General features: G+C 54.6%; 7 protein-coding genes across 7 annotated transcripts; 4 read left to right on the forward strand and 3 right to left on the reverse strand.

Moving 5' to 3' along the window:
* Positions 1-459: 459 nt before the first annotated feature.
* PUNSTDRAFT_125919 (PLP-dependent transferase) lies at positions 460-2,032 on the forward strand (the record flags this gene model as incomplete). Its single annotated transcript, XM_007383136.1, has 5 exons — positions 460-518; positions 580-918; positions 973-987; positions 1,050-1,191; positions 1,250-2,032. The coding sequence occupies 5 exons, from the start codon at positions 460-462 to the stop codon at positions 1,970-1,972; spliced, it is 1,278 nt and encodes a 425-aa protein (XP_007383198.1). The 3' UTR covers positions 1,973-2,032.
* A 132-nt stretch (positions 2,033-2,164) lies between these two features.
* Positions 2,165-4,730, reverse strand: PUNSTDRAFT_52073 (uncharacterized protein). Its single transcript, XM_007383137.1, has 2 exons — positions 4,642-4,730; positions 2,165-4,320 (listed from the first exon to the last, which is right to left on the reverse strand). The coding sequence occupies exon 2, from the start codon at positions 4,069-4,071 to the stop codon at positions 2,662-2,664; it is 1,410 nt and encodes a 469-aa protein (XP_007383199.1). The 5' UTR covers positions 4,072-4,320; positions 4,642-4,730; the 3' UTR covers positions 2,165-2,661.
* A 1,709-nt stretch (positions 4,731-6,439) lies between these two features.
* Positions 6,440-9,408, reverse strand: PUNSTDRAFT_143321 (uncharacterized protein; the record flags this gene model as incomplete). Its single annotated transcript, XM_007383138.1, has 10 exons — positions 6,440-6,973; positions 7,029-7,140; positions 7,188-7,844; positions 7,906-8,009; positions 8,109-8,154; positions 8,289-8,346; positions 8,751-8,790; positions 8,845-9,121; positions 9,183-9,262; positions 9,382-9,408. The coding sequence occupies 10 exons, from the start codon at positions 9,406-9,408 to the stop codon at positions 6,578-6,580; spliced, it is 1,797 nt and encodes a 598-aa protein (XP_007383200.1). The 3' UTR covers positions 6,440-6,577.
* Positions 9,409-10,586: 1,178 nt separating this feature from the next.
* Positions 10,587-14,320, forward strand: PUNSTDRAFT_133706 (uncharacterized protein; the record flags this gene model as incomplete). The annotated part of the gene is made up of 9 exons (XM_007383139.1): positions 10,587-10,948; positions 11,000-11,121; positions 11,172-11,676; positions 11,733-11,836; positions 11,886-12,336; positions 12,391-12,569; positions 12,620-13,294; positions 13,357-13,471; positions 13,525-14,320. The coding sequence occupies 9 exons, from the start codon at positions 10,587-10,589 to the stop codon at positions 14,318-14,320; spliced, it is 3,309 nt and encodes a 1,102-aa protein (XP_007383201.1).
* A 1,134-nt stretch (positions 14,321-15,454) lies between these two features.
* PUNSTDRAFT_133707 (uncharacterized protein) lies at positions 15,455-18,672 on the forward strand (the record flags this gene model as incomplete). Its single annotated transcript, XM_007383140.1, has 8 exons — positions 15,455-15,763; positions 15,820-15,942; positions 16,003-16,087; positions 16,137-16,460; positions 16,517-16,678; positions 16,731-16,755; positions 16,809-17,375; positions 17,430-18,672. The coding sequence occupies 8 exons, from the start codon at positions 15,455-15,457 to the stop codon at positions 18,670-18,672; spliced, it is 2,838 nt and encodes a 945-aa protein (XP_007383202.1).
* A 102-nt stretch (positions 18,673-18,774) lies between these two features.
* On the reverse strand, positions 18,775-19,992 carry PUNSTDRAFT_133708 (uncharacterized protein; the record flags this gene model as incomplete). The annotated part of the gene is made up of 2 exons (XM_007383141.1): positions 18,775-19,428; positions 19,483-19,992. 2 exons carry the CDS (start codon positions 19,990-19,992, stop codon positions 18,775-18,777), a joined length of 1,164 nt encoding a protein of 387 aa, XP_007383203.1.
* A 915-nt stretch (positions 19,993-20,907) lies between these two features.
* On the forward strand, positions 20,908-24,930 carry PUNSTDRAFT_143324 (uncharacterized protein; the record flags this gene model as incomplete). The annotated part of the gene is made up of 8 exons (XM_007383142.1): positions 20,908-21,198; positions 21,252-21,374; positions 21,430-21,514; positions 21,567-21,956; positions 22,020-22,178; positions 22,228-22,252; positions 22,302-22,871; positions 22,923-24,930. The coding sequence occupies 8 exons, from the start codon at positions 20,908-20,910 to the stop codon at positions 24,112-24,114; spliced, it is 2,835 nt and encodes a 944-aa protein (XP_007383204.1). The 3' UTR covers positions 24,115-24,930.
* Positions 24,931-26,122: the final 1,192 nt, after the last annotated feature.

A 26,122-nucleotide genomic window follows, 5' to 3' on the forward strand; every position in this document is an offset into this window, starting at 1 on the left:
GAACGCGTCGCGGGGACCACGAACAACCGGAAAGCACAAGGTCCAATGCGGCGAATCGTCGTAGGCTGTCGCGTACGCAAAGATGGCGTTCAATAGTCGTCAGGAAGTCCTTCAACGCGCTGGTAGTCCGTTGCACGTTGCTCAGCTCCGATCTCTTGCTCGTGCCTATGCAAGAAGGTCCAGGTGAGTAGAACATCGTGTTGATGCATGGTCCTCAACGCTTCTTGACCATGATATCGACTACCACGATGATGAGCTGAGTGAAGTAGCGAAGAAAGGTTAGGGATAGAGGCACGGGCGCAACTTGCACTCATAAATGAGTCCGACTGAGAGTGAGACCAGGTCAGACAGCAAATCAAACGGGGATATAGCAAGGCCTAGCAGCTTATCTGACCGCAGTTTCACACGATCCCCCAAAGATTCCAAGATTGTGTTAGCACACGATGGACTCAGCTCCCCATGGCATCTCCATTGCAATTCCGTTTGGCGAAGAATGTTTTGACTACCGTAGCGGCACCGTAAGCCTGTCGAATGAATGATATAGCGCAAAAACTTGAGCTGACGCGTGCACTGCTATAGCATACCCGCGGCCTACAGCTGGGGTTCACGATATGTTGCTTCGCCGTCGCGACCCCTGCTCGACATGGCGCAGGGCAGTCCGTCAGGCCCTCCACCGGCGGTTGTGTTGGATGTGATGAAGGAGGCTGTCTCAAATCCGACAAGCTCGCGGTATGACACTGCCGAGGGAAATCGCCAGCTCGCGAAGGCACTCGTCGGCGAGATGAAAACAGTGTACGGAGAAGGGATTGACGTGAACGACGCAGATGTTGCGATCACCGCAGGGTGTAACCTCGCGTATGCATCCGTAGTGAAAACTCTTGCCGATGCAGGAGACGAGATTATTCTTCCGATTCCATGGTGCGCTTGTAACACCGATTCCCACTGGATAAATGCTCATGGATTTCATACCAGGTACTTCAACCATCAGTGAGAACTCGTCAGCACCTTGCGGCTTTCGTCGTCTCTCACTGACGGTAGACGCGCGCTAGGATGACTAACAATCTTCTCGGCATCAAGACGGTCCCATTACCTACTGAGCCAGAAAACGGCTTCATGCCCTCAGTAGAACGTTGTGCATCCCTGATCACCCCAAAGACACGAGCTATTGCTCTCGTCACGCCAAACAATCCAGTAAGCGTTTCTTATCCATCACATTCCGATACGGTCTTCACTGACTCACGACCATCAGACCGGCTGCATCTATACGCCATCCCTGATTCTGTCCTTCGCGCAGCTCGCCAAGAAACACAAAATCGCGCTCATCCTGGATGAAACCTACCGCGACTTCATCGCATCGGGACCCCCACATATGCTCTTCCATCGACCCTCCACCAAGCAAATCCCAGCCGACTGGTACTGGCGCTCGACCCTCATCCACCTCTTTTCCTTCTCCAAGAGCTACTTTATCCCCGGCTACCGCCTCGGCGCGATCGTCGGCTCGCCTGACCTCCTGCGCGAGACGACCAAAGTCCTCGACTGCCTGCAGATCTGCGCGCCGACAGCCGCCCAGCGCGCGCTCGGCACGCCGGATCTACTCTCCAGCCTCCGACCCTTCCTCCTCACGACCGCGGAGAACCTTGCGCACCGACACGCGCTGTTCAAGGCGCACCTGCCCAATACGTGGCACATCGGCAGCCAGGGCGGGTACTACGCCTTCGTACGGCACCCGTTCGCGGAAAAGACGGCCGAGGAGGTGTGCAAGCGCCTCGCGGAAGAAGGCGGCATCGTATCCCTCCCTGTGCAGTTCTTCACGGAGGAGGAAGCGATGAGAGGCGAAACCGACCAGGAGTGGCGCAGATGGATACGGTTCTCTGTGGCCAACGGGGATGATGAGAAGGTGCTGATGGTTTGTCGGAGGCTGAAGGAATGCGAGGAGAGCTTCGCATGGGATATAGACACGCACCGATCGTAACGACCCTACCAACACTATGGTCGCCAACTCGCATCTATTTGAACTTGCGTCAGGACATCATGAGCATGGCTCTAGTTGGCCGATCAGATTGCATATTATACACGGTTCTCTGCGGGAAGCACCGACTGAGAGAGCTGGAAGAAAGCAACGACAGGATATAGACAATGGAACGTGAAAGGACTTGGCACGAGGAAAAGGATAAATCAATGGAACTCGTACTTCGTTCGGAAGCAACGTGTATGAACTGAGAAAAGAGAAAAGGGGCAAAGAGGTCTTTCGAAGGAGAGTAGAACGGTCCAAACGCGCGAATAAATAAGGTAGTGTCGTCGCTCTGGTGGAGGAGCAAGTACACGGATCAATCGCTATACCAAGAGAGTTCGTTGGATAGATATGCAAGCTAGGATTTGCTTGTTGAGACGGCGTGGAGTTCACAGAAATAGCGCGAGGGGCGAGTAGGTGATACATAGGAGGCTTGCTTGTGATTCGTTGCTACACTAGCCAATGATTGCTGTTTCGTTACCATAAGTCAATTGCGGATATCGAACATTGCTGTGTATGGAGCCTGGTGACGATTACGAGCATAGGGGTCGCAGACGTTTGGGCAAAGATAGGTTGAAACGCCGAGGCACGCCTTGCCGCGGAATCTAGACAGCGCCACGCGAAAGGTTGTCTTGAACATGGCCTTCACTTCACGTTCCGACAAGGTCGATGCCTGCACCAAGCGCGTTTCTGCTGCCACCCGACATACCCTGGGCCTGTTGCGCCGCAACCCGACTTTGCTCCTCCTCAAACAGTTTTCTCCCGAGTTCTGGCCTAAGGCCAGTCAACGCGGGCTTGTGTTGCACAGCGCCTTCTTCCCGAGGTTTGCCAAACGTAGCGGGAGATGGAGACACATTGATGAAGTCGTTGAAGTTGAACGAAAAGTCGCCCGGGGTGGAGGGAGCCGCCGCGAAGGGATGCGATGATGAGTACGAGCCCGACATGCCCGCGGAGGTGAAAGAAGAATTGGCCACGCCCGAAGAGGAGAATGAGGAGTTGGCGGTGCCCACAGAGGTCAAGGACGATTGGGCAGTGAGCGTCGGCATGGCAGACGACATCGACGCGTAACTAGAATTCGAGCTCGTGGAGACAGGCGACTTCGGCACCATGTTCGTGAGACGAGGCGCGACCGTAGCGTAATCCTTGGCTACGGGCTCTCCCGTGCCGTCTCCAAGATCAGGTAGCCTTAACGAGAACTGTTCAGGGTCATCGAATTCTTCGGAAGCACCTGGAAACAGCACCCGCGGTTTGGCGCGCAAGCCCTCGCCACTGCCGAGCGACCCTAGGGTAGCCGCATCACGCAGGCCGCGTTCGCGATTGGCATTCGGGCGGGCGGGGGATGGCGACGTTGCAAGGTAGAGCATCAGATCCGCCGCCTCCGTGTCGGGGTCCGTCCGCTGTGGCGTCCCCTGGCGCACGTCCGTCGAGGCCGTATTGGTCGGCGTCACCTCCCGGTCGCCGCCGGAAGAAGCACCGCCCACGCTTCCGCGCTCGCTTTGTGTCCGACTGCGTGGGGGCGTTGAAGCGCGCCCGGTCGAGCGCGCCGAGCTTTGCGCGAAGTGCAACGAATGGGCGGAACCCGCGTCAGACCCGTCAGCGCCGGAGAACGTGGATCTCGGCGAAGTGGGAATGGACGATACGGACGGGCGCGCGGAGAGGAGGAGTGACGTGAGCGTCGCCGCCGCCTTCATGTCGACATCGTCGTTCGGCACGGTCAGCTGCCGCTCCTTTCGCTTGCCCTTGTCGCTTCTTGTGCGCGCGTGACTGTGGCGCCCCGACGTCGACGGCTCGGCGACGCCACTGTGGGAATTTCCGCGTGGGCGCGTCCGCGGCGAGCGCATGTCGTCGGACCGCCGAGAAGAGTACCGCGGGAGACTCTCCGTGCGTGATGGCGCGGCCACGGGCGGTGCAGACGGGTTGTGGATCGTCCGACCTCGTTTGTCAGGAGGTTGTGCCAGGATGGAGGCGAACAGGCTCTGCTGAGGAGCTGCTTCGGCGGCGGCGGCGGCATTGGGGTAATATCGCGAGCTCGATGCTGCAACAGGGGCAGGAGGGCCCATCGAACCCGAGCCTATCCGCGACAAGGGCGCTGCAGATCCCGATGGACCTGCACGTACCATCGCGCTGTTGCCCTGTGTCGCCGGGTTGTCGTAATAATTGTTGACGCCTCCCGCTTTACGCTTTGAGGGAACCGTTCGCGGGGCGGGTTGAGGTGTTCTTTGTTCCAGTTCGCTCAATGGCACATTCGACAACTGGTTGGTAGCCTTGTATGAGGCGTATGATAGACGCGTCCGAAGACTACGAGCGAGCTAAAAATGAGACGACAGTGGGTTAGCTGAACTGCTTCAAGGGAGAGGCAAACAAGCAAGTCGCATGAATAGGGCGAGGGATGAATAAGGGGTTCGGGCCGAATTCGAACATGCCCCGGCGCGCGCCGCAAGGACCAGCAGCCCGCACTCGAGTAAGAAGGGTCCGATACGCGTCGAAGCCTACGAGCTGGACCACCAACTCCCTAACGCAGTCGAATACACACTCAAGAGACTCCTCCACCGTGTATGCTGCTGCGCGCGCCGTGCCTCCCACGCGTCGTGGAAGGCGCGTCGTATGCACCTGGATGCGCTCGTGCTCACCTTCGATAACTCGGCTCTTGCAAGAAACTTCTGAACGGCTCTTTGTCTCTCCTCGGCATTGCCTTGATCTTGTCCTGACCCGGAGACTTGGATGTAGCCCAAAGGGGGCGATGGGGTCGTCGCGGACGACGAGGGGGTCGTCATGGCGTTCGTTCGTGGTGTCGATACCGAGCGAGTTGCGTGTCGAGACGGAGCTAGCAGTAGCGGACGCGAGGAGGGCGACGGCGACGACGAGGAGCGCGTCGTGGGCGAGTGGATGAGAGCGGCTCGATCGACGCGCGACGCGGTCGTAGCGGGAGGCCTCCGCGCATCACGTAAGCAGGCACCCCGTTCCGGTGTCCCTGGTTCCCACGGCTTGAGCACTACCTTTCCGTTAATTATGCTGCTCCGCGCCTTGACTACGAGCGCTTCATCGTCTGAACGACCCGTTCTTGACTTTCCGTTACACTGAAATCTGCACAATAAATCCTCGTCGACGCTTCGATAATGTTGTCGCAGTCTTAGCCCTCGGCGCGAGACCCGGAGAATGTCCCCATATGGACGCGCCATCACATCATGAGACGTTCCATGCATCTCTGCCCCCGAGCCATACTCAGAGCATTCGGCATCAAACCACCTACTGTTTCCGCCTGAAAGCCGAGAACTTCCTGGGCACACATGGTACTGTCCCAACCAAGTCCCAACGTTGCCGAGTTCCCCCTTGGACCGGCAGAGATTTTCTCGTCACTGACTCCTCATACCCATAAGGACGAGTTTCCGGAGCGTAGTGTGCCCATTTTAGACCATAATCTCATGAACGTTTATCACGCTCTCATTGTATGCTCGACATTTCTCATCATCGCTTACCGAGATCACAGATGGGCACCGCGATCCTTGGAGCCTTGCACGCAGAGCGACAGCATTATCTGTGCGTATAAGTATCAATCCCACTACGACTCACCGACGACTGATGCATTCTCAGCTGTTATAAATGAAGAATATTTTTGCGAGCTCGCATGCGACGTCAGACGCGAAGAACGACCCGCCACGGTGGTAAAGCCACATGATGCAGAGATCGCTGGACAAGCAATGCGGCGTACCCTTGCGATTGCAAGAACGATAGCCAGGGTGCCCATCCGGTCGAGTAAGAGCAGCGCAAGGGGTTCCACTAGTTGCTCCCGGGCACAAGTCTTGTGTCTGATTGGGAACCGAAAGCGTCCTTCCTCGGTGGATATGCATGGTCAACTTGCCGTGCTGTCGACGCCGTTCCAAGGTCTATCCCATGACCATGTCCTATATCGAATGTCTCTCGGGAAGATGTCCCCCGTCACATCGAACGGTTCCCCATGACCTAAAGACCGTGGCGCCTATCCAGCCAGAATAGCCAAGAGACCACCTACAGTATATAACGAGCCACATTTTGCACCACTGCCAATGCACCCAATGCGGCCGCTACAACGATTCTCAGATGAAGATGGATTTTCATGTGTACGAATTATCAGACCGTGCACGACGAGATGTCGCAGGACGCGGAGACGTACTAAAAGGGAACGAACACGCAAACGCCACGGGGGCTTGATCTACGGCAGTAGTCTGCCGGTCCGATGGAGAACCGTCTTGACATACCTGTCGCGAGCACACGACGAATCATTTGAACCGATGGCTCTTAGGTACCCGCCTACCCTCCCATATACAAGAATACATATTTTTGACTCAACCTCGTCATGACGCAAACTTCGCAGCTTGCGTTTTTGCCTCTGAAGTGGATACATGGGGCGAATGTGGACGAACGTGGTGAATGGGTTTGTTGAACTTATCGGGATCATATCCATCGGTAGCCAAAATAGCAACATCCACCACCGGCTATCGTACATAGGGAAACTAACTACGACCACGAGTTGAGCTTGACGAAGGTAGATGCTATTCGGAGAAAACGGGAAGTTGCCATTATCGTTGACTACAACATCGCCTTCGCTTTCCCGTGCGCCATCCCGTATACCAGCTGATAATCCTTCTCTACGGCGTCGGGTGATGTGCCGTTCCCAACGGAGTTCTCAACTTCGCTGAATGACTGAGGCAATTCGCCTTGCATTATCCAGCGGCGGACGGCGTCGACATCAATATCCTTCTCCGGACGATTGTTGGTGTAAGACCAGATCGCATGCTCGAGCAAATAGAACGAGGCCGATAGGCAACCGAGGAAATTAAGTACCGGCCGAGCCAGCGTGGAGTCTTGGCGAGCCGCGTCGAACATTGGGGGCAATGCCTTCAGGTAGGCCGTAAGGCTCGACTTGACATCAGACAAGGCGCTGTCAAGCGCAGAAGGCACCTGCGAGAGAAGTAATTCTGCCCACTGCGAGGAACTCAGAGAACAGCGGGAAGACGTTATATCGAGATGATACACCAACCTGGATATAGCTCCGGACCGCGGAAGCATCCTTGCTAGCGCGGAGTAGATCCAAAGACAGGACATTGATGGTCCCTTCCCATATTTTCTCCACCATCGCGTCACGGATCAGCCTGCACGCATAATGAGCGGAATCCCTTGATTTAGGGACAGTACGCACCGCCCGATCCCCACTTCTTCCATATAACCTTGTCCACCCAATGCGCACATACATTCCATCATAGCTTCTGGACACTTGTCCGCAGCCCAGGCCTTGATGACAGGGGTGAGGAGCCTCAAGCGGCCCATCTCACCTGCTGTGGCCGTCCCCGCTTCATTTTTACCAAGAAGCTGTACTACACCGAACGTCAAGTGTGCCAAGGCACGGTAGAGTAGGCTGATCTTCGCAAGCGTGGCGGTGTGGATGGGAAGGTCCTTGAGAAGGGCATCCTTGGCTCCCGGAATCCCGGGGGAATAAATCGTCCGCACGGTTGCATACGAGCGGGCGATCGACAACGCCCGCTGCAATGCGCCGACAGAAGTGATGGCGGAGTATACTCTCGTGATGTTCAGCATAGTCGAAATCGTCTTGATCCCTCCGTTCAGGGGACCGATCAACCATCCCCGAGTGCCGTTAAGCTCGAGCTCTGCAGTCGGAAGACCGTGCGTTCCGGATTTATTCTTGAGGCGATGCATTCGAATACCGTTCGATAGGGGAGAAGGGAAGTCTGCTGTTCGCAGAGGAATGACGAAAGCTGACAGCGAACGAGCGCCAAGTGCCGAATCTCCGGTACGAGCCAGAGCGATGGTCATATGGCCTTCTGCGGCACTGGAGAACCTACATGCCCCAGGCATTGAGATATCCACGCTTCGCGTGTGCGGCATGATATACGACATACCACTTGAAACCATTCAAGATGTAAGGCTCACCGAGATCAGATGATACGCGTGAGGTTGGAATCGCCACCGTCTCTGTTTGTGATACGTCGGAGCCTCCGGGCCGCTGCCAACCAATGGACATGTCGGTAAGTATGCCCAGGTGTGTGCTGCCCATGAACAACTCATGCGAGACGGGAGGCGGGAGCACAACGTGGTTACACACCTCTGTCATCCACTGCCCTGAAAGATAGGCTCTCTCCGGGTCATCGCTGCAAAGTTCAGATTAAGCCTCCCGCGATACGTATGAAGATGCACGTTGACACGGAGTGGTGTGGGGAAATGTTGAAGGGGGACAAGGAAACAGAACCCCGTGCGCATGACGCGGATGGGCAGTGCTGCTCACCTGATAAGGCAGGGGAACAGAACTCGTTTCATCTCGGGAGAGCCATACAGTTCTATCACTGTGTAACATAAGCACCATTTCAGTAACTCCGGGCACATGCGAAAAGATCGGGAGGCTAGGCACGAGGGAAAGAGGGACAGGGATTGTCCCGAATTGACCATCTCCGATACTCTGAAGTATTGGAGCATTTGGGCGCTTAAAGACGCCCTTAGTGCAGCACTCGGAACACGCCGTCGCATCGTGCTATGTGTCTCGCACTGCGGATTCTAACGTGCAGGGTAGACGTGGAAATGCGAGATCCGCCCGAGCGTTCGCGAAATGCGCTCGGCGGAAGGATAAACGGCAGTTGGCAGTGCCAGTAGCAATCGCTACAAGCAGAGCGCATCTGAGGGGCGGGCTGAAGTACGACGACCCCACTGGCCTAACGGTCCAATAGCGCGTGTCAGCTTATCAAACACTCACCGCGAGCAGCGCCGTCCGTCATCGCAAATGGGCATAACACCTGGAATGAGGGCCGTGAACCTTGAATGACAAACTACTTACTCGAGCCACTTACAACGTTGTAGTCCCCTGCAGACATCATGAGTTTCATGAACATCCGTATACGGGAGTATTCTCCCGAGTCTCTTGAATACGCTTCTTTCATGTGTCCAGCAGCTATTGCGCGCTGTTTCAGCAGCTTCCAGCCTTCTGAGGCTCGAAGCTCATCGACACGACGACCCCACGCATCATACTGCACCAATACTGGGGCATGAACGAGGGGTGTCAAGGGGCGAACGTCCGCAACGAGATGGTCGCCTAAGTTGGCGAGGGCTCGACCAACTTCCGACTTCCTGCGGAGAGGCGGCAGTCATCGATCATCGGGACAAACAGTTTCAGTGAAGGGTCGCTTACTGTTCATCCGGGAAAAGCCGCTGAACAAGTGCAGGGAGGACGGGATCTTGCACGAAAGGGTGCTCCGTGGGCTGCTCGGGCTGCGATAGTAAAACAATTCAGCTCCGCCGGTCGTACATATTGATGCCGTGAGATGGGACAGCCTGCGATGTGGCGCTGATTGCGCGACTGCGACACGAGATAGAAGTGGGAAACAGACCTGTTTGAATCCCTCCTCGATCTTCATGATCAAGCGTCGTAGGTGCTGCAAGCTAAAAACACAGAGCTGGAGACGTCGGAGGACAACCAAGTCCGTGATATCGAAGGAACACCCGGATGCTCGGCTTCAGCATACCGGGCGCATGCCATTGTACAGCCACGCTCATTCACCGTCCACGTCCACTTCCGAGTTGACAGCTCTCATACCAACTGCAGCTGTATGCTACATGCAGCCGCGGTGAGGCATGATAAGCACAGAATCCAGCCTGAACGGCTTGCCCTGTCACGCGCAAGAGCGTACAGCGAATATTGCCAGGTAATTCCAGGTTACTCGGTCCTCTCCTCGCTGAGGTGCAGTACCAATAAGACTCAGTTTTCGTAGGTCTAAGCATCAAAAGGCAAGTAGAAACTGAGCGTACGGGATCGAGATGTAGATGAACCTTGAAGCTTGAAGGAGCTTGGAAGGTGTCAGTATTCGGGCCGGTCAGCCGCCTCGTGGCTCTCTTGGAGGGGCGCGTTACAGTCGCGTTACGCACGTACACAGCCTCTTGGTCTCAGTTCATCTCGCCGGCGCCTCAGAGCTTGCTGAACGTCGAACCTTCGTCAACGTCGGAGGAACGAGGTTGTCGTTTCTTCCAACCCCACACTATGGACTCTCCTTTCCTGCTTCAACAGGAACAATGCGACTACCGCGCTGCAGATGAGCCAACAAGTCGAGGACATCAAAATTGGCACACATATGCCTGCGGGGATTCAACTCATTCTGTCAGATCTTGCCAGCGCGGTTGTTGGCGTTTCGTGCGCTGTGATTGAGCTCAGAGGGAGGTTACAGCCATCCGATCACAACCCTCCGGTGCAGAGTGAACGAGGTAGTTCTGAAACGCATATTGAATAAACTTCCATAGTCGCTGATTGGTTCTCATCATCTAGGTTTTGGCTGCCTGCAGTGTGCATTGTATTCAGCGAGTGGAAACCCTCATACCGGAAGACTGCGCTGCATCGTCGTTTCTCAGATGCCTCCCGAGGACTGTCTGAGGCATCGTGTTTGAAGCAAGGCGTTTGTCATTTCCCCCGTGGTGCTCCAATTGCGTCGGATTGCCAGTGAGAGCATTGCCTACGTTGGCTTATAACCAGCTCATCATTTCTGCGTAAATCAGCAGCTTTTGTCCTCTCCTATCGCCTACGCCCATCCTGAACCCGGTCGACATGTGCCAACACGGCAATAGCTCGACGTTGTCCAAGCGGTTCATCGCTGCACAACTCCGCGCTCTCTGGGAGAACGCGAGGGAATGCGCCGAGTACGGCGATCGCCAAGGGAGCGATGTCGTCGACTTCTCCTCTCCTAACTATGTCAAGTACCGATCCGTTCGTATCTTGGCAGAGTGGTACTTGCCCGCCCCATCGGTCAAGGGGCCTGTGTCCAAGCGAGACTTACTCTTCGCGGCGTCCTTTGCAGAGCCCACCCTGGATTTTGTTTGCAACCATGAAGCTATCTTGCACCTCAAGATCCAAACGGGTCATATGAATATGGCCTACCACACGGTCGATGCCGCACATCCTCCCGATAGGTGAGTAGTCATCAACGCTCGTCGTACTGCTCACCGAGTTGGATTAACTAGGGCACATAACGTCAAATTGGACGGAACGGAGGTCGCTCTGCGGATAACGTTTGAACGGAAGAACGTTACCGAACCTATAGGTCACGGTTCATTTGTGCACTATGTTATGCTCAATCACGAGAGTAAGTGCGCTCGCTCGCTGATTTTATGGCGCTCACTCACTCGTTTCCAGGCCTCGATGTCATGTCCGTCAGATTGCAAGAGCACCAGACACCCTCTGATGAATTCCGAGAAACATTCGGAATGTACATGCGCCAATACGTCGACTTCCTTCGCCTCGCAGGCCGTTGCGACATCTATGACCTTCCTGTCATCGGCGGCCACACTCCTCACATCGATCATGCATTAACCCTCACCACCGACACTTTCAGGAGATTCTGTCCGCCGAACCTTACCATCAGCGGCCTTGACGCTCGTACGATCGATCATTTCTTGCAAAACCTTCACGAGAAGGCGGTGAAGAACCTTGAGGGCGTGTACGAACGTATAGTTGCCACTCCACTGGAGCTGATCGTCGCGGAGATCAAGAGTGACCAAATCCCGGCCAGCGCGGGCAGTGGCTTCCAGATCCATATTACGTTTGGCGCACCCACGGTCAACGTCATCTGCTCTCAGGAGGTCTGCATTAATTTATCCTTGGAGCGAGTAGTGTTGCGCTCGGCCAAGGATGCCTCGGGGTGCGTGATTTGGCCCCGTTCAGCTCTATATCGTTAATGCTGGTCGTTTGAAACAGGAGACCTGTGGCTGAATGGTCGGCAGATTCGCAGGGCCAATGGGAGTTCGCTGTAATTGTGGACATGAACGAAGAAGATGCACACTTATGTGTCGACGCTCAATGTAAGCATTTTTTCTTGCTGTATGCTTCTGACTCATCCGGTCACTCTAGCCGCTCGAGCCCATCCAGGATTTGGTGCTGAACCTAACGGCCTTGATCAGGAGCACGTAGATCGCGTCCACAGTTTCCTCGTTGACTATTACATCGCTCTCTTTCCGAGGATACCACTCGACGCGACCCCGCCCAAGGACGAAGAAGAAGAGCCTATCTCGCCTGACACCGACATATCGGACGAGACGACCTCATCAGAACCGAGCGCAGAGCTTCCCAGAGACATAATCCCGGATATTACGCTCGAATACGACCAAACTGTCGCGTTGACCGAAAAGTCGATCAACGCATTCTACCGCCATTGTCGGGACGCCTCCGGAGGGGCTTTGAGCGAATGGTCTCATGATACTTTCTCTGCTTCCTTCCGCCCACTTCGCGTCAAGTTGCTGTCTGGAAAGCGTGCGGTCGTTATCGTGGAGGTTAAGGAGGGATTCTTCAATGCCGGCGACACGTAAGTGATCCTTTCCACGTGCTACATAACACCGCTCATACCTTCCTCGATCAGGTCCGCAACTAACTGCAGCGGCTGGAAGCTAGCATTTGAGGTGTCTATCAAGATAGCTCAACACGATGAGCTTTATAAATCCACGGCTTGGAATCAGAGGTTCGAGTCTTCGAGTTTGTACGCGTCTTATGGCGAAGACGAGGATTGCGTCTTCCACCATCTCCTGCTCGACTTAGAGGGTGAGTGGATACCAGCGTATGTTCCTGGCCATAGACTCAATCCTGTCCAGGCGCTACGTTCTGCGAGGAATTGTCCCGTTTGAGAGGTGCTACGGATATGTCGACGAGAACTCGCGCCTTCGCTTTGAAGACTGCGGTGAAGCATATACGGTCGTACTTGCACCAACTTGCCCTCGAGGGGCATCACGTCCTTCATTCAACCCCGATCTTCACTAATCCTGAGGCAGTGGGAATCACCAGCATCGACTTCAACGTCACGTCCCCGGAGATCGTTACCGCCTCCACCTGCTCGGGCGAAGATTACGAGAGTCCCGTCCTCCTCGTATTTGGCATGTGCGGTCATCGCCAGATGCCGGATCCACCCGAAGATTGGGTCGCTGTTTGGCCCTTGCGCGGCAAGCACGAAAGCAGCACCAGCATGCTCATGGTCGACAACGTTGTCTTCCGCGAAGCGTACATCCTTCCGATAGTCCTTCGTGCATTCGAGGGCATCGGCGCTCAGACAACCATTGTGCCCGTTTCCCCAGAAGATTCGGTGGACGAGTGGGCGTTGGGACCGCTCACAACTTGGGAGAAACTCGGTAGAATGGGCAAGAAGAAGTGGATGCCCGATCCCACGGAGGAAGCTGAATACCTCAAATATGCATGGAGTTACGATGGTCTCCTGCGACAAGAAGATCGCTTTACCGGCGGTCACGCTGGCGAGGGAGAGATCAACCTTAGGTGTAAGCTGCTCTGATTGTGTTCATATGTCCTTGTTGTGACGACTTACATTGCTCGTATGTAGGCATGACTCGGAATGAGCTGTTGGTCACCACCGGTTCCTCGTCGGCACTGGAGATCATAGTGCGCGGAACGTCTATGCTGCATGCGTTCGGACATGTCGACAACGCAACGTGGAGGTGAGACACAACGATCGATCAAGCGCCAATGCACGACCTCACATATCCTTTAGGGCTCACTCGAAGGCATCATGGGAGTCGACCATTTCCATTGTTTCAGACGACGTTGGCCTCCACGTTGACTCGTCCACGACGAAGCCTACTGATATCCGCTCGGAGTCAGTGGAGGGTATCGCACCCATCGATCCATCCGATATGCTGGCGGAGAAATTGCCCGTGGTTGTGGACATGTCCGACGTCTGCGAGAAGCTCCGAGAGATGTTAAAGGGTGTTTGGAAGTTCGGGTCTCCGAGCATCTACAAGTACCAGTTCGGAGATACCGGGCTCACCAACGCCGGCGACTTCATCGCTCAATTGATCGCGCCGATGCCGCGCATCGTGAAGGTTCGGGAGGACGTTGAAGATTCAGGTGCTCGAGCCAGCGATACCGCATCAACGGTCCATCCGCGCGCCGTGGTTCAGGACGACATGAGACTGGCTCCTCGCGCTACTTCCATCCAGTTCTCCTCGACCTCTTCCCGACTCAACGTTCCCGGCAGAATATCTCCTGCGCCTCCCCGTCCTCCCTCCGCTGATCGCTCCGGCAGGTCCACACCTCATCTGCAAGTGAATACGTCCACAGCGCGCCTTGCTAATCAAAGAGGTGACCTCCGGAGGGGTCGCTCGCCTCCGCCGCCAAGTATGCCGGTAACGACGGCCATTCCGGCTTCTTCGGGTTCGTCCTCTCGCTCGCGCCAGAGTAGCCCTCCGACGCCGCCAACGGCGCCATTGGCAACATCCAAGGCCCCGTCTACGTCGCCGCCACCGCCTTTGAGACGCCAGAACGTGCGCGGGAAGAAGCGCGGTTAGTCATAAAACCGGCTCCGAGGAGAACCACATGCAGGCATGCCCCATACATTATGACCGAATACAACGTCGAAGACAATTATGTTTTACACATGTACATGCACCATGCCGTCATTTGCAAATTACTTGTCTTAAGGCACAATGGAAACTGAAAGTCCAGGGTGATTGGAGCAATGCGCATTGCGCAAATACCTTGTTCGATCTATCTGTATCATCCTCCAGCACTCGCACGCTGTCCGCCTGCAGGAGTTTCCGGAGCTTCACTGCAACCGCAAGGCGGTGAATGAATGGCGATTGCGTCTCCGGGCATATTATTACGCAAGTCGGCGATGAAATCCATCGCGGTTTACTAACGCAATAAATCCGAGTGCGGTGGATTCCGCCAATTGCAAGGCAGCATCGATCATGCTACAAAATATACTTAATTCGTTGGTCTTTGGGAACCGCCGTAGGTACAATATCGTCAAACTGCTTGACCTTGGACCTTGATTGATCGCCCGTACAGAACTTCCTTTACCCGAAATACTTAGGCGCCCAATACGCTGCGAATGTGGCCGTGCAATGGCGGGTGTAAACGTTACAAATTTCCAGAGGAACCGAGCCAGCGTGGAATTTGGACGCCATTCTTGCGTAATCACGAACTTGACGATCATGTATTCAGTTGTTCACATTTCAGACTTTGGGACGACATCGAACTTCAGCTTTGGAATGCATGCGTAGGTCTGCTCTGTATGCTCATACGTACTCTGAGATGACCAGGCCAGTTTAAGGTGCCCCCCGCTCAAACACCTCATCTCGAAGTGACCTGCGACGCCGACTCGATGGACGTGTGATATATTTCTTCGTCACATCCCGCGAGATTCTTCCGCACCCGCTTCGAGTTCATTGGATGCGGACCTGATACAGAGCGTTGCATATATTGCGGACTTCCTGCGAAATCCATCTCCTCGGTCTCGAACAGGTGTTTCTCGGCAGCTTCCCCGACGTTGGTGGGACCGAATTGGCGTAAGTCACAACACACGTTTTCCTCGTGGAGCGCTGATCATATGTCCCGGGAAACAGTAAATATCAATGGCGATACGTTATAGTGGACGACAAGCAGCGTGCTCCACTTGCCACTCCTTCATCCACTCCTCAATGACAACGGGCTCGTTGCCAACAGCAGGTTCTCTCTTGCAAGATGCTCTGGGAAAGCTGGAGGATTTCCATGGTCTCTCCTCCCCTGAAAGACACCTACTGTGTAATCTGCAGGGGGATCCGCAGGCGCTGTCGCATGAAATCAAGGATCTGGAGCAACGCTTGCGTTCATCGAGGAAGCAGAAATGTTTGATAGTACTCCGGAATGCCATCAACGTTGTGCAGTCGTGCATCTCCACGATAGATACCTTCGTGCCAAGCTCTGGAGGGATTGCGTTGGCATGGGGCGCGATCAAGCTTACCATTAATGTTCGTTCTGCAACCATCTCTCTGTCAAATGATCCTGACAGTGGACGTTGCTTTAGCTAGCACAGAAGCTCGTGGGATCCTTCGAGAAAGTCACCACCGCCCTCGCGCACGTCAGTCGTCGCATGCGACATATCAGTGACTACGTCAAGATTTACTCGGGGAACACCCACGTGCGCGAGGTTTGTACTTCTTGCACTGTTCTCTCTTCTTCAATTGCATGATCTTGTACTCTGCTACAGGCACTCGTTGATGTTTATGTCGACGTTTTCCGTCTATGTATCACCGTTCGTCGCATTTTCGTGACTAAAAAAGGAAAGAATCGAAGTGAGACCATGCTCGCCGTCGTCGTACGCCGTGAGCTGATCTATCATAGACGTATTGTGCATTCTCGTCCGAAATGCATTAAATCCTGAGATGGATGATTGTGTCAAGCAATTCGACCAGCATGGCCAGGAGCTGAAGATTGAGGTTGAACACGTGGATCGATTGAACCAGGACCAACAACGCGAACACGAAAAGAAGCGCAAAGAAGAAGAAGCCGCTCGGAGGGAAGCGGAGGAGGAAAGGCAGCGGCAACGTGATCAGGAGGCTCTCGAAAAACGACAAACGGAAGAGACAGAACGGGAAGCGAGGCAACAAAGGGACGAGATAGAACGTAGACGTCTTGCATTGGAAGAAAGCCGCAAAAACGGACGAGGTGATGTGTACCCTTGCAGACGATATCTCGCGATACTGATATCCCCGATCTCGAAGACGCTTTCTTGGCTCGTCTGAAAGCCGTCCCCGCCGATGACGATCATCATAGAATGAACCTGGTCACCACTCCATCTTCTGGGTCTTGGTTTCTACAGAGCAAGGAATATTCGGACTGGGCCAACGGAAACTCCGAGAGAACCCTCTGGTGTTACGGCAAACGTGAGATATGCATATATACAGAAGGGTTCGCGTCGTGCTCACGTTCTACCAGCCGGCTGCGGGAAGAGTGTTTTGACGTACGTGACCAGCCCGATCTTGCTCATAAATCAGGAATGTTCACCTTCCGTAGATCTGTTATTATCAACCGCCTTCGCCGAGATCATCCCGGCTCCGGAATTGCCTTCTTCTACTGTAGCTTTCGTTCGGAAACGCGGCGCGACTCCGAGATAGTGTTACATACGCTTCTGCACCAAGTTCTGCTACAGACGCCATTATCCGCACCAATTTGGACCACGATAATCGGGGAGCCTCGCCATGCCTCTACAATCAGTCTAGCATCTGTACAACATCTGCTCGTGGAAGCTTCCACTGGCGGAGACGCGCCTCGCTACATGATCATCGATGGTATAGACGAATGCGCTGAAGATGATCGGAAAATACTGCTCTCCTCGCTCACTCTCCTTGGCAAGCAGTTTCGGCTCCTCGTCGTCAGTAGATATGAAGAGGAATTGCGTCGATCAAGAGCCCTATGTGACGCCACGCATCTCCAAATCCAACCTGCTATGGTTGCCCAAGATATCGAAGACTATGTTGCGCGAAGCGTCAACCAGCACATCGAGTACCAGCGGATGATTCCGCTCAGTGATGATGTCAGATCAGACATGGTTCACGCTTTAGTGGGTAAAGCCGATGGAATGTACGCTTGCATTCTTGTTACGAGATGAAAGGTCTCATTCAACGTAATCTCCAGGTTTCTTTGGGTCGCACTCCAAATACAAGGCATCTGCGAGGAGCGTACCGAGGACGACGTCCGCGAGGCCGTGCGTACTCTGCCCCGCGGTTTGGAAGAGACATATGCGAGGATACTCCACAAAATTGACAAACTCCCCCAAAGTCGACGAGAACGAGTCAAAGTACTTCTCCGATGGATCGTGTGCGTTCCCGGGATCCTCAAGAAGGGAGCCGTCGGTGCCATGGTCGCTGTTCCGGCCATGGCAGATCAATGGGACCCACGCAAGATCCCTGATCCCGATTCGGTCATCCAGGACTGCTATAGCCTCGTGGAGTGTTCTTCCGAAGTCGCAGATGCCAGCGTTCCCCAAGTCTGCCACTTCACGGCACTGGAGTTTCTCGCCTCCAATCCTGATGGCTTCCCTAGGACGATCCCGACGTTTCATCTCTATCCAGGTTCAGCCCATCTCATACAACTCGCCAAGTCATGTGTTACCGTAATCAGACTTTCTCGGTTGACGAACGCGCACAATGAAGCAGCACTGTTCGCCCTTCGTTCATGGGCACATCCTGTTGTCGCGCTCGCGACCACGGCTCCGATGCCTGCGGATTCGAGGAGGCAATTATGCGGGATTATACGGGCGCTTTCATCGCACTGGAGGGCAACGTATTGGCCATACACCCCGAATTGGTCTGGTACCGGATCACTGCATCCAGAGAACCTCGTCGATCACGCGTGCTACTTCTGTTTATCTCTTGCATACGGCCTCCCAGGGTCTCTCTCATCCTCGAAGGCTGAGAAGTGTGTCATCGCGCTGCATATTGCTGTCTCGATGTCGTCACCACAACTTGACACCATACAAGCATTACTGAAAGCCGGGCTGAATCCCAATATGATGGACAAGAAACAGCGGACGGCCCTTCACTATGCAACGATGCGCTCCTCGAATTGCGATGCGGACGTCATCAAGGCGCTCCTCGGTGCACACTCGAATCCCAACCAGCGTGACGAATTCGGATGCACGGCGCTTCACTACGCCGTCGCTAAGAACGACGTGGAGGTAGTTAGGGCATTGCTTCGGTATCACGCTAGCAAGGGAGTAGCGGACATCTACGGCCAGACTCCTTACCAGCAGGCGGTGGAGATCGGGGCGCACACCGACATCCTGCGGCTGCTACAACCCCGTCTTCGAGTGAGGAGCGGGATGATGCCGGGAGCACTCGAAGGTATCGGCCAATCGGATTCGTCTGATGTAGCGTAAGCACGTAGCTGTAACAAGATGTGCAGGTGAATAGTACTCGCCTCATTTTGTATCTCGTATATTGATAGCGGGTACGAATGCATGACGGGACGCCCACCATACTTAGCCCTGTTTCGAATGTGAAAGTTCCACGTTCGGGAGAGTCTTCTTGATCCAGCCCTCGTAAACCTTCGCCTCCGTTTGCGCCGATTCGCTGGAAGGCACGTCTCCAAACACAATCTTGCGTAGCGTAGGTCTCAAGGCCTCAATCTCAATCTTCACGTGCGCGAAGCGACCCACAAGGTGGACGGGCAGGCCGCGAATTTCTGGAAGAGGTGCTCTCATTTGCACGACCTCAGGGAGGGCGGAGAACGATCCGGAGTTGATGATGAGGGTCCGCAAGCTCGGAAATGGGCAATCCATTGCGGAAGCTTGAGGGCGAGGCAAGCGATTGCTCCTTCCGCGCTGCCACGTGGGTACGTCCAGGGGAATAGGACGTCGATAACCGCTGCCGATAAATTCCAAATGATCGCATAGTGTTGAAGGTGCACCTGGGGGCTGGTGGATGACGGCGAGGGTGTGCAGGTGCGGGGCACACAGATCGATGGCGATCTCCGATAAGGGCACGATGCTGGGCACAACGTGCGTGATCCGCAGGACGCAGAGATCCGTGCAACGTTCGAGGAGCATGCGGAGGCGTTCTTTGACGAGGTAGCGGGACGGAAAGGGCGAGGCGATGGTGATACTGCAATATCGGAGATGCGAGAGAAGGAATAACTGGGGGGCATGTGAATCGACGTGCTCATAATGACAGAAGGTAGCCCGACATACACTGCTGGTAAACATAGACGAAATCCCTGGCGCCGGTTGATCCTCCACAATGAGCGTGTGCAAGGTCGGGCATGACATGCGGAGGGTATCCCAGATACGATTGCCTGTGCAGGGCGAACGCCCCTGGCGTTTCCATCCGCTCTCCCAGGTAAATGACGTGAGGTTTTTCATCATCTTGAGCGCATCACACAGCGCGAATTCCGCCTCCTCCAGGTGACCACGCTTCTCTTCCCGGAAACCTCGCGGGATGTGATCCTTGGGAGTCCGAGCGCCGATTGAGAGCAGGCGTACCTCGCTCGCACGGGACGGGTTCGCCGCAAGGAAGCGCCACAAAAGTGTGACATCCACAGACCGCGCATATATGCTTCGGTATTGAACCTCGGGCGCAGAACAGAAGGCGTAGCATGCTCGGCAGGTTGCTGCCAACGCTGCCAGGTCACGGCGTTTGTCTACGTTGACTGTGATCTTGAACAGCAATTCAGTCGGAAGGTCCTCGATGGATGCTGGCATGTTGTGGAATCCGAAGATAGTATCAGCCCGCTATGCCGCATGCACATCGCGTTGCGGGTTCATATACACCAGTAGATCAGGCTCGGCGAGACGTCGAAGCACGGGCTGCGGCGCAATGCTGCCGTCTGGCAGCGATTCCAGCCCACGCCGGGCTGCGCCGTTCACGGGAAAAAGTGTGAACGGTGTTGCAGCGTAGTCCGCTGAGTGCATTGCAACAGGCTGCGGAAGTTGCGGGGTCAGAGCGTCGACTGAGGGGCTGTGTCACGCCCACGTATCTTCACCGACTTTCTCGGGATGGCCGGAGTTCATTTCGTTTTCCTTACATTGAATTCTGGATGCAAGACTTTCTGCAGTGATAACCCGACTGATAACACGAACTATGTGCTCTGTTTTGCGGGCCATATGGCATTTACTCAGCCTGCATCTTACACGCCCGAGCCGCACCATACGTACTAGACCACCTCGTCACCTCATGTCGCCCGCGGACGTGCCGATGGCACTGCCCAATACTGCACTAGGATACTTCGAATCGACGAAGGTATGCCGTGCTGTTTAGGTTCTGTCATATTTCCCGCTATGTCCCAAATAATGTCCTGCATGTGGATTGGTGGAGGCTCCGACAGAATCGGCTTACCGGGTCTGATAGGGGTCGATGAAATATCTCAGATAACACGCGGAAGGAATTGGAATGGTATCAACGGCTCAGCGCAGCTGTATTGGGAAGACCTTGCTATTGGATAGGATATCAAATTTCAGGAAGAACCACGAGATAGACTCGTTTCTCGGGCGTGCATACTTACTGGCACTATCCTCGTGTCATACCTCCACCCGCGCCCGGGGCGAAAGGCGGATAAGTCAATAAATCACTCAGTGGAGGACTCGCGATCCGGCCACAAGCTCTTGGATCCGTCTGGCATGGCCCACTCGTCGCCTGTATCGGAGCCCCTTCTACAAGCTGCATTCGATCAGCTAAACGAGTCTATCGATCTATCAGATAATGAACGACACCTCCTTCACCAGCTGGATGCAAATACAGATACATTGATTTCCGACATCAACGAGATGAAAAAAGTTTCACGACCCCCAAAATCTCGAGATTGTCTCGACAAGCTTGCAAATATCGTCTCCAGCATTGATCCTTTCGTCTCCGTGGTACATTCTCCTGGGGTGAAAGTGGTATTGGGAGCGGTCAAGCTTCTGATCAACGTAGGCCTCATCCTCGTCATACGGTTTCTCCGCGCCCATCATTGCTGCTTTAGCTAGCTCAAAAGGCTGTGAGCTTGTTTGAGAAGGTCACCGATGCACTGGAACAACTGAGCCATCGTATGCGATATTTCGGAGATTATGCGAGGCTGTATTCAGACGACGAACATGTATCCAAGGTCTGTACGCAAAATATCATTACGAATCGCACTTATTGATTATCCCGTGCTGCAGGCGCTCACACAGATTTACTTCGATATCTTCCAACTATGCTTGACGGTTCGTCGCATGTTTTTCAACAAGCACGGGAAACCTCGGCGTAGGGTTCAACTTCGCATTCAATCGAGCGCGTGCTGATGTGGATCCGGCAGACCGCATCTGTCTCCTCTATCGGAGCGCCTTCAATGGAAAGGTGGATGAATGTATCAAGACATACGGCCAGCATTTCCAGATACTCAAAGGAGCGCGCCAGCATGCAGACCTCATGCGACAGAGGCGACTCGAACAGGAAGCGGCAGATCGCCGTGCCCAAGAGGAACGGGAGAGAGAGAAGAGGAGACAGGAACTTGCACAAGAGGCAGCAGAGCGCGAGCGTAGACGCATCCAAGAGGAACGGGAGAGAGAAGAGCAGAGGAAGAGGCAAGTAGCAGAGGCGGCAGAACTTCGTATCAAGGAGCGGGCCGAGAAGGAAGCGAGGCGGAAACAAAGGGAACAAGAAGAAGAGAGGCGGCGAGAGGAAGATAAACGAAGAACTTGCAGAGGTAATCGTCAGCTTGATCTCATGCAGCATGACGCTTAAGGCTCCGTCGAATATATATATATAGATTCCCTCCTCGCTCGTCTCAAAACAGTCCCGATGGAAGACGAGCATGACAAAATCAATGCCGTGGCCGCGGATGATTCTGGGACCTGGTTTCTCCAGACTGAATCTTTCTCCAAGTGGATGAGAGGTGATGTTCAAAGTTTATGGTGCTATGGAAAACGTGAGCTCTGGCGCTTTTTTGAGTGCGCGCCAGACTGACATTGGTACAGCTGGGTGTGGAAAGACTGTCTTAGCGTGCGTGCTTGTTGCCTCCATACAGTTCTTTGGTCTAATGTACGCTCAGATCTGTGGTCATCAGCCATCTACGACGCGAATTCCCTGAAGCCGCGACGGCTTTCTTCTATTGCAGTTTCCGCTCCGTAGATCGCCGAGATTCAACAACCATGTTGCATACAATGGCAAGTCAAGTGCTCTCGCTGCGACCCCCCTCCGCGCCGGTATGGGCTCGGGTTGTGGATGACGGACGATACAGTGCGGCACACATCAGCTTGGCGGCTGTGAGAGACGTGCTGTGCGAAGCCGCGCAGACACACGACAGTCCGTCTTTCATGATCATCGATGGACTCGACGAATGCCTCACGGAAGACCGGGAAACGCTACTTTCTGCACTCGTTGCACTACAAGCCAAGTATCGGCTTCTGATCTTCAGTAGGTTTGAAGAACATCTCGGCCAGTCCGAAGTCCTATCCACTGCGACGCATTATCAAGTTCAACCGTCCGCAGTGACCCCAGATATCGAGCGGTATATCCGTCGAAGCATAGAACGATCCATCGAAACCCAGAAGCTAATCAAGTTGGAGGAGAGCACCAAGTCCGAGCTGCTGCGAGGCATAGTAGACAAAGCGGACGGAATGTAAGTCTCCACTATATCGCGACAAGTCGGTTCTCTGCTCACATAAGTCAGGTTTCTTTGGGCGTCCCTTCAGCTGCGAGACGTATGCCAGGAACGCACCGAAGATGCCGTTCGTAAGGCTGTTCGAAACCTACCTCATGGTCTCGAAGAAACCTACGCGCAGATACTACGCAAAATCGACCAGCTTCCTTCGGAGAGGCGCGAACGAGTTAAGTCTCTTCTCAGATGGGTTGTCTGTGCGCCGGGCCGTTTGTACAAGAGTGCTCTGGGCGGCATGGTGGCCGCCCCGAGCATGACGGCGGGCTGGGACTCGAGCAAAGTTCCGGACCCGGACTCGGTGATCAGAGACTGTTACAACCTTGTCGACTACGCGCCCGAGGATGGAGACGGTCACATCCCACGAGTATGCCATTTCTCGGTCATGGAGTTTCTCTCTTCGCATCCGGACGGATATTCGGGCACTGTCGCTGCGTACCACTTCCATCCTGCATTGGACCATCTAGTCATACTCGCGGAATCCTGCATCACGGTCATCATGCTCTCCTACTACATTCATCCACCCACCGACGCCACCACATTCGCGCTTCTATCATGGGCGTATCCTCTACTGCTGCCGCCTGCAACTCGCATGCGGACGGAATATAAGAAACGGATACGCAATGCGATGCGAGAGCTTTCTCGTTTGTGGAAAGGCGCGTACTGGGAGAAAACTCCTAACTGGCCACTGGTAGCTGGCGATGCGAACACCGCCCTTCCCCTGTTAGACGATCATGCATGTTATCTGTGCCTGAAGACTGCCTACGGGCTCCCCGACTCGTTTTTCGCCGATACACCCAAGGGGGATAAATGCGTCTCCGCGCTGCACATCGCCGTGTCGGGGGCTATTCCTGATGTCACGGTCGTCCAGGCTCTGTTACAGGCAGGAGCTAGCCCCACAGTCGTCGACAAGAGAAAGCGGACGCCGCTGCACTACGCCGTCATGGAGCGCTCGGGCTGCGACTCAGACGTGGTCGCGGCCTTGCTAGAAGCGGACGCTGACCCGAATGCGCTCGACGAGTTCAACCAGGCGCCGTTGCACTATGCCATCGCGAAGAACGACGTGGAGATAGTGGGAGAACTGGTGCGGCACCGGGCTAGTCTGACTGCCCGGGACCTACACGGTCAAACGCCGCATATGCAAGCTTTGCGAAACCGCGCCCATCCCGAGATTCTGGAGCTGCTTTCGGGACATCCAACGTCCTAGGGATCCGTTGCGATCGATCCTCGGGGGGATCGAGACACTGATTGCATTGAGTGGACTCCGAACATGAAGGAATGTCACGATCCAGACTTGGTGAGATTGTCTGCGGAGAGTGGATATTATCGCAACGGAGGAACGGCCGTGCCGTAACGTGGTGTTTGAGGTACTATTGTATGATTCGAGGGAACATATGCGGCTAGACGTCGTGTGCTGATAGGTGTTGTTGTGGATCGGGGGGATAGGCATCCTGGTCGACGTTCGCGGCGGCTGTCCAATCCTGCCAGTTTCTTTCTAGAAACTGTTAGGTCCCGACACGGGGCGCCATCGAGGAGACCACATGGGGCGGTTTCAAGGGAATGACACTCCCCGATTTTGGTGAGATTGCCTTGCAGATAGTGGTTTCTATTGAGATTCGGAGGAAGGGAGGTTCTAGTAACTTAATGTCCGAGGTAGAACCTCGCATGGATGTATCGCATGCATTTTTTGAGGTATGGCATACCGCCTTTGTGCGTGATCACCGGTATACGGATGCTTCGCGTTATGGCATGGGTGCCTCAGAGAATATCCGGGAAGCGCGGAGTGTGCTAGGCTTCGTTTCGACTTGCACGGGTGCGGCACTGTGCCAGCGAGTACCCGCCGTTTTGTGAACGCCCACGTGGTGCGATGTCAGCGTAACCGCGGATGACGAGACCATCATCCGAATTTTCCGAGCCGACGACAATAACTGCTGACATCGGCCTTTGCGTAGCAGAAAGCTCCGATGCGTTAGTCCACCGGTTCGGTGAAAGGTTGAATGTACGTCTCAATGGTAAAATTTTCTTCGACTGCGTCTTGATCGCTCGTGTCCGCCGTGCATGCCGCGCAGACTTCTGTGGCGCCCCGAATTCTCTGGATGGGGTTACCTATCAAAAAAATCAGAGTCTAACAAGGTTCAAGTTGTTCCCGACTTCCAATGGACCAGAAAATAGCATATACCGATCACCTCGCACCCGAACTCGGAAGGGCGAGAAACATATGCACAAAGTCGAGATTTTTCGGGCCGTTGGTTGAAGGCGACTTTCTTATCTGACGCACGTCGACACGTACTACCTTGAGCTATGGCCTACGGCATCCTAGTGTGGGACGTGCTGCGTAGCGCGTTCCGGTAAAGATGTCAACGTTGTTTTGGCCCACGGAGCAGCATGCGCTGGTCTATCCTACTTATCCTGGTCGATACATCACCAAACAATGCCATAAGGCGGAGGTTGCGACGTGCCTCACGACCAGGAAGCAACCATCGGAGCATGGAAGATTCAGGACGGAGATTGTTTGATGAAGAAGGCATATGAAAGCAGCATGTATGCGCTACTTTGCAGTAGTGATTCGTGCGGGGTTCTCGTGCACCGCGTCCGAGTCTGATATTGCGTTGACTAAATGGACCTGTTCGGCGATGCGGGTCGACGATCGGCAGTAGTCTCCATCTAATTTATGCGATCAACAGCGGGGATGCGCATACACGCGCTGACATCGTACATACCTACCTGGGAGAATGGGCATGGAACACCGGGTAGACCGATCTACTCCCCACATCCGTTGATGGTTGAGCACAATGTAGCAATTCAGTCAGAAGAAGTGTCGTGTTTGGTAGGCGTTGAGTCACGTTTGTATGTTCCAAGCTCCTGGGTTTGCGCAGCCGATTGAACAGCTTTTGACGGTCAGAGAAAAAAACGACTGCGACGTAGCGCTGACAATTTGCGTAGGTCATTGTAGACCAATGATGTCAAAAGCGAGAGCTGCTGACTGCAGCATGGTGGAGTGAGTCGACGTCGCGAACGTCCGCGCGTAGGACGAGAGCCGAGTACAGGGGGTATGGCAGTGTTTGACCAAACCTTGATGCGATGGCTGTGCGGGCGCTTGTCCTTATCTCGGTGGCGCCGGGGCGGAAGATGTCGGAGAGCATGGCACGCACGGACCCGTGGACGGACTTGGGTGAGATGAACTTCCCTGGGTCTGTTCTGAACTCGTCCGGCGA

Source organism: Punctularia strigosozonata, assembly GCF_000264995.1.
Source record: "Punctularia strigosozonata HHB-11173 SS5 unplaced genomic scaffold PUNSTscaffold_5, whole genome shotgun sequence".
NCBI classification, from domain to species: domain Eukaryota; kingdom Fungi; phylum Basidiomycota; class Agaricomycetes; order Corticiales; family Punctulariaceae; genus Punctularia; species Punctularia strigosozonata.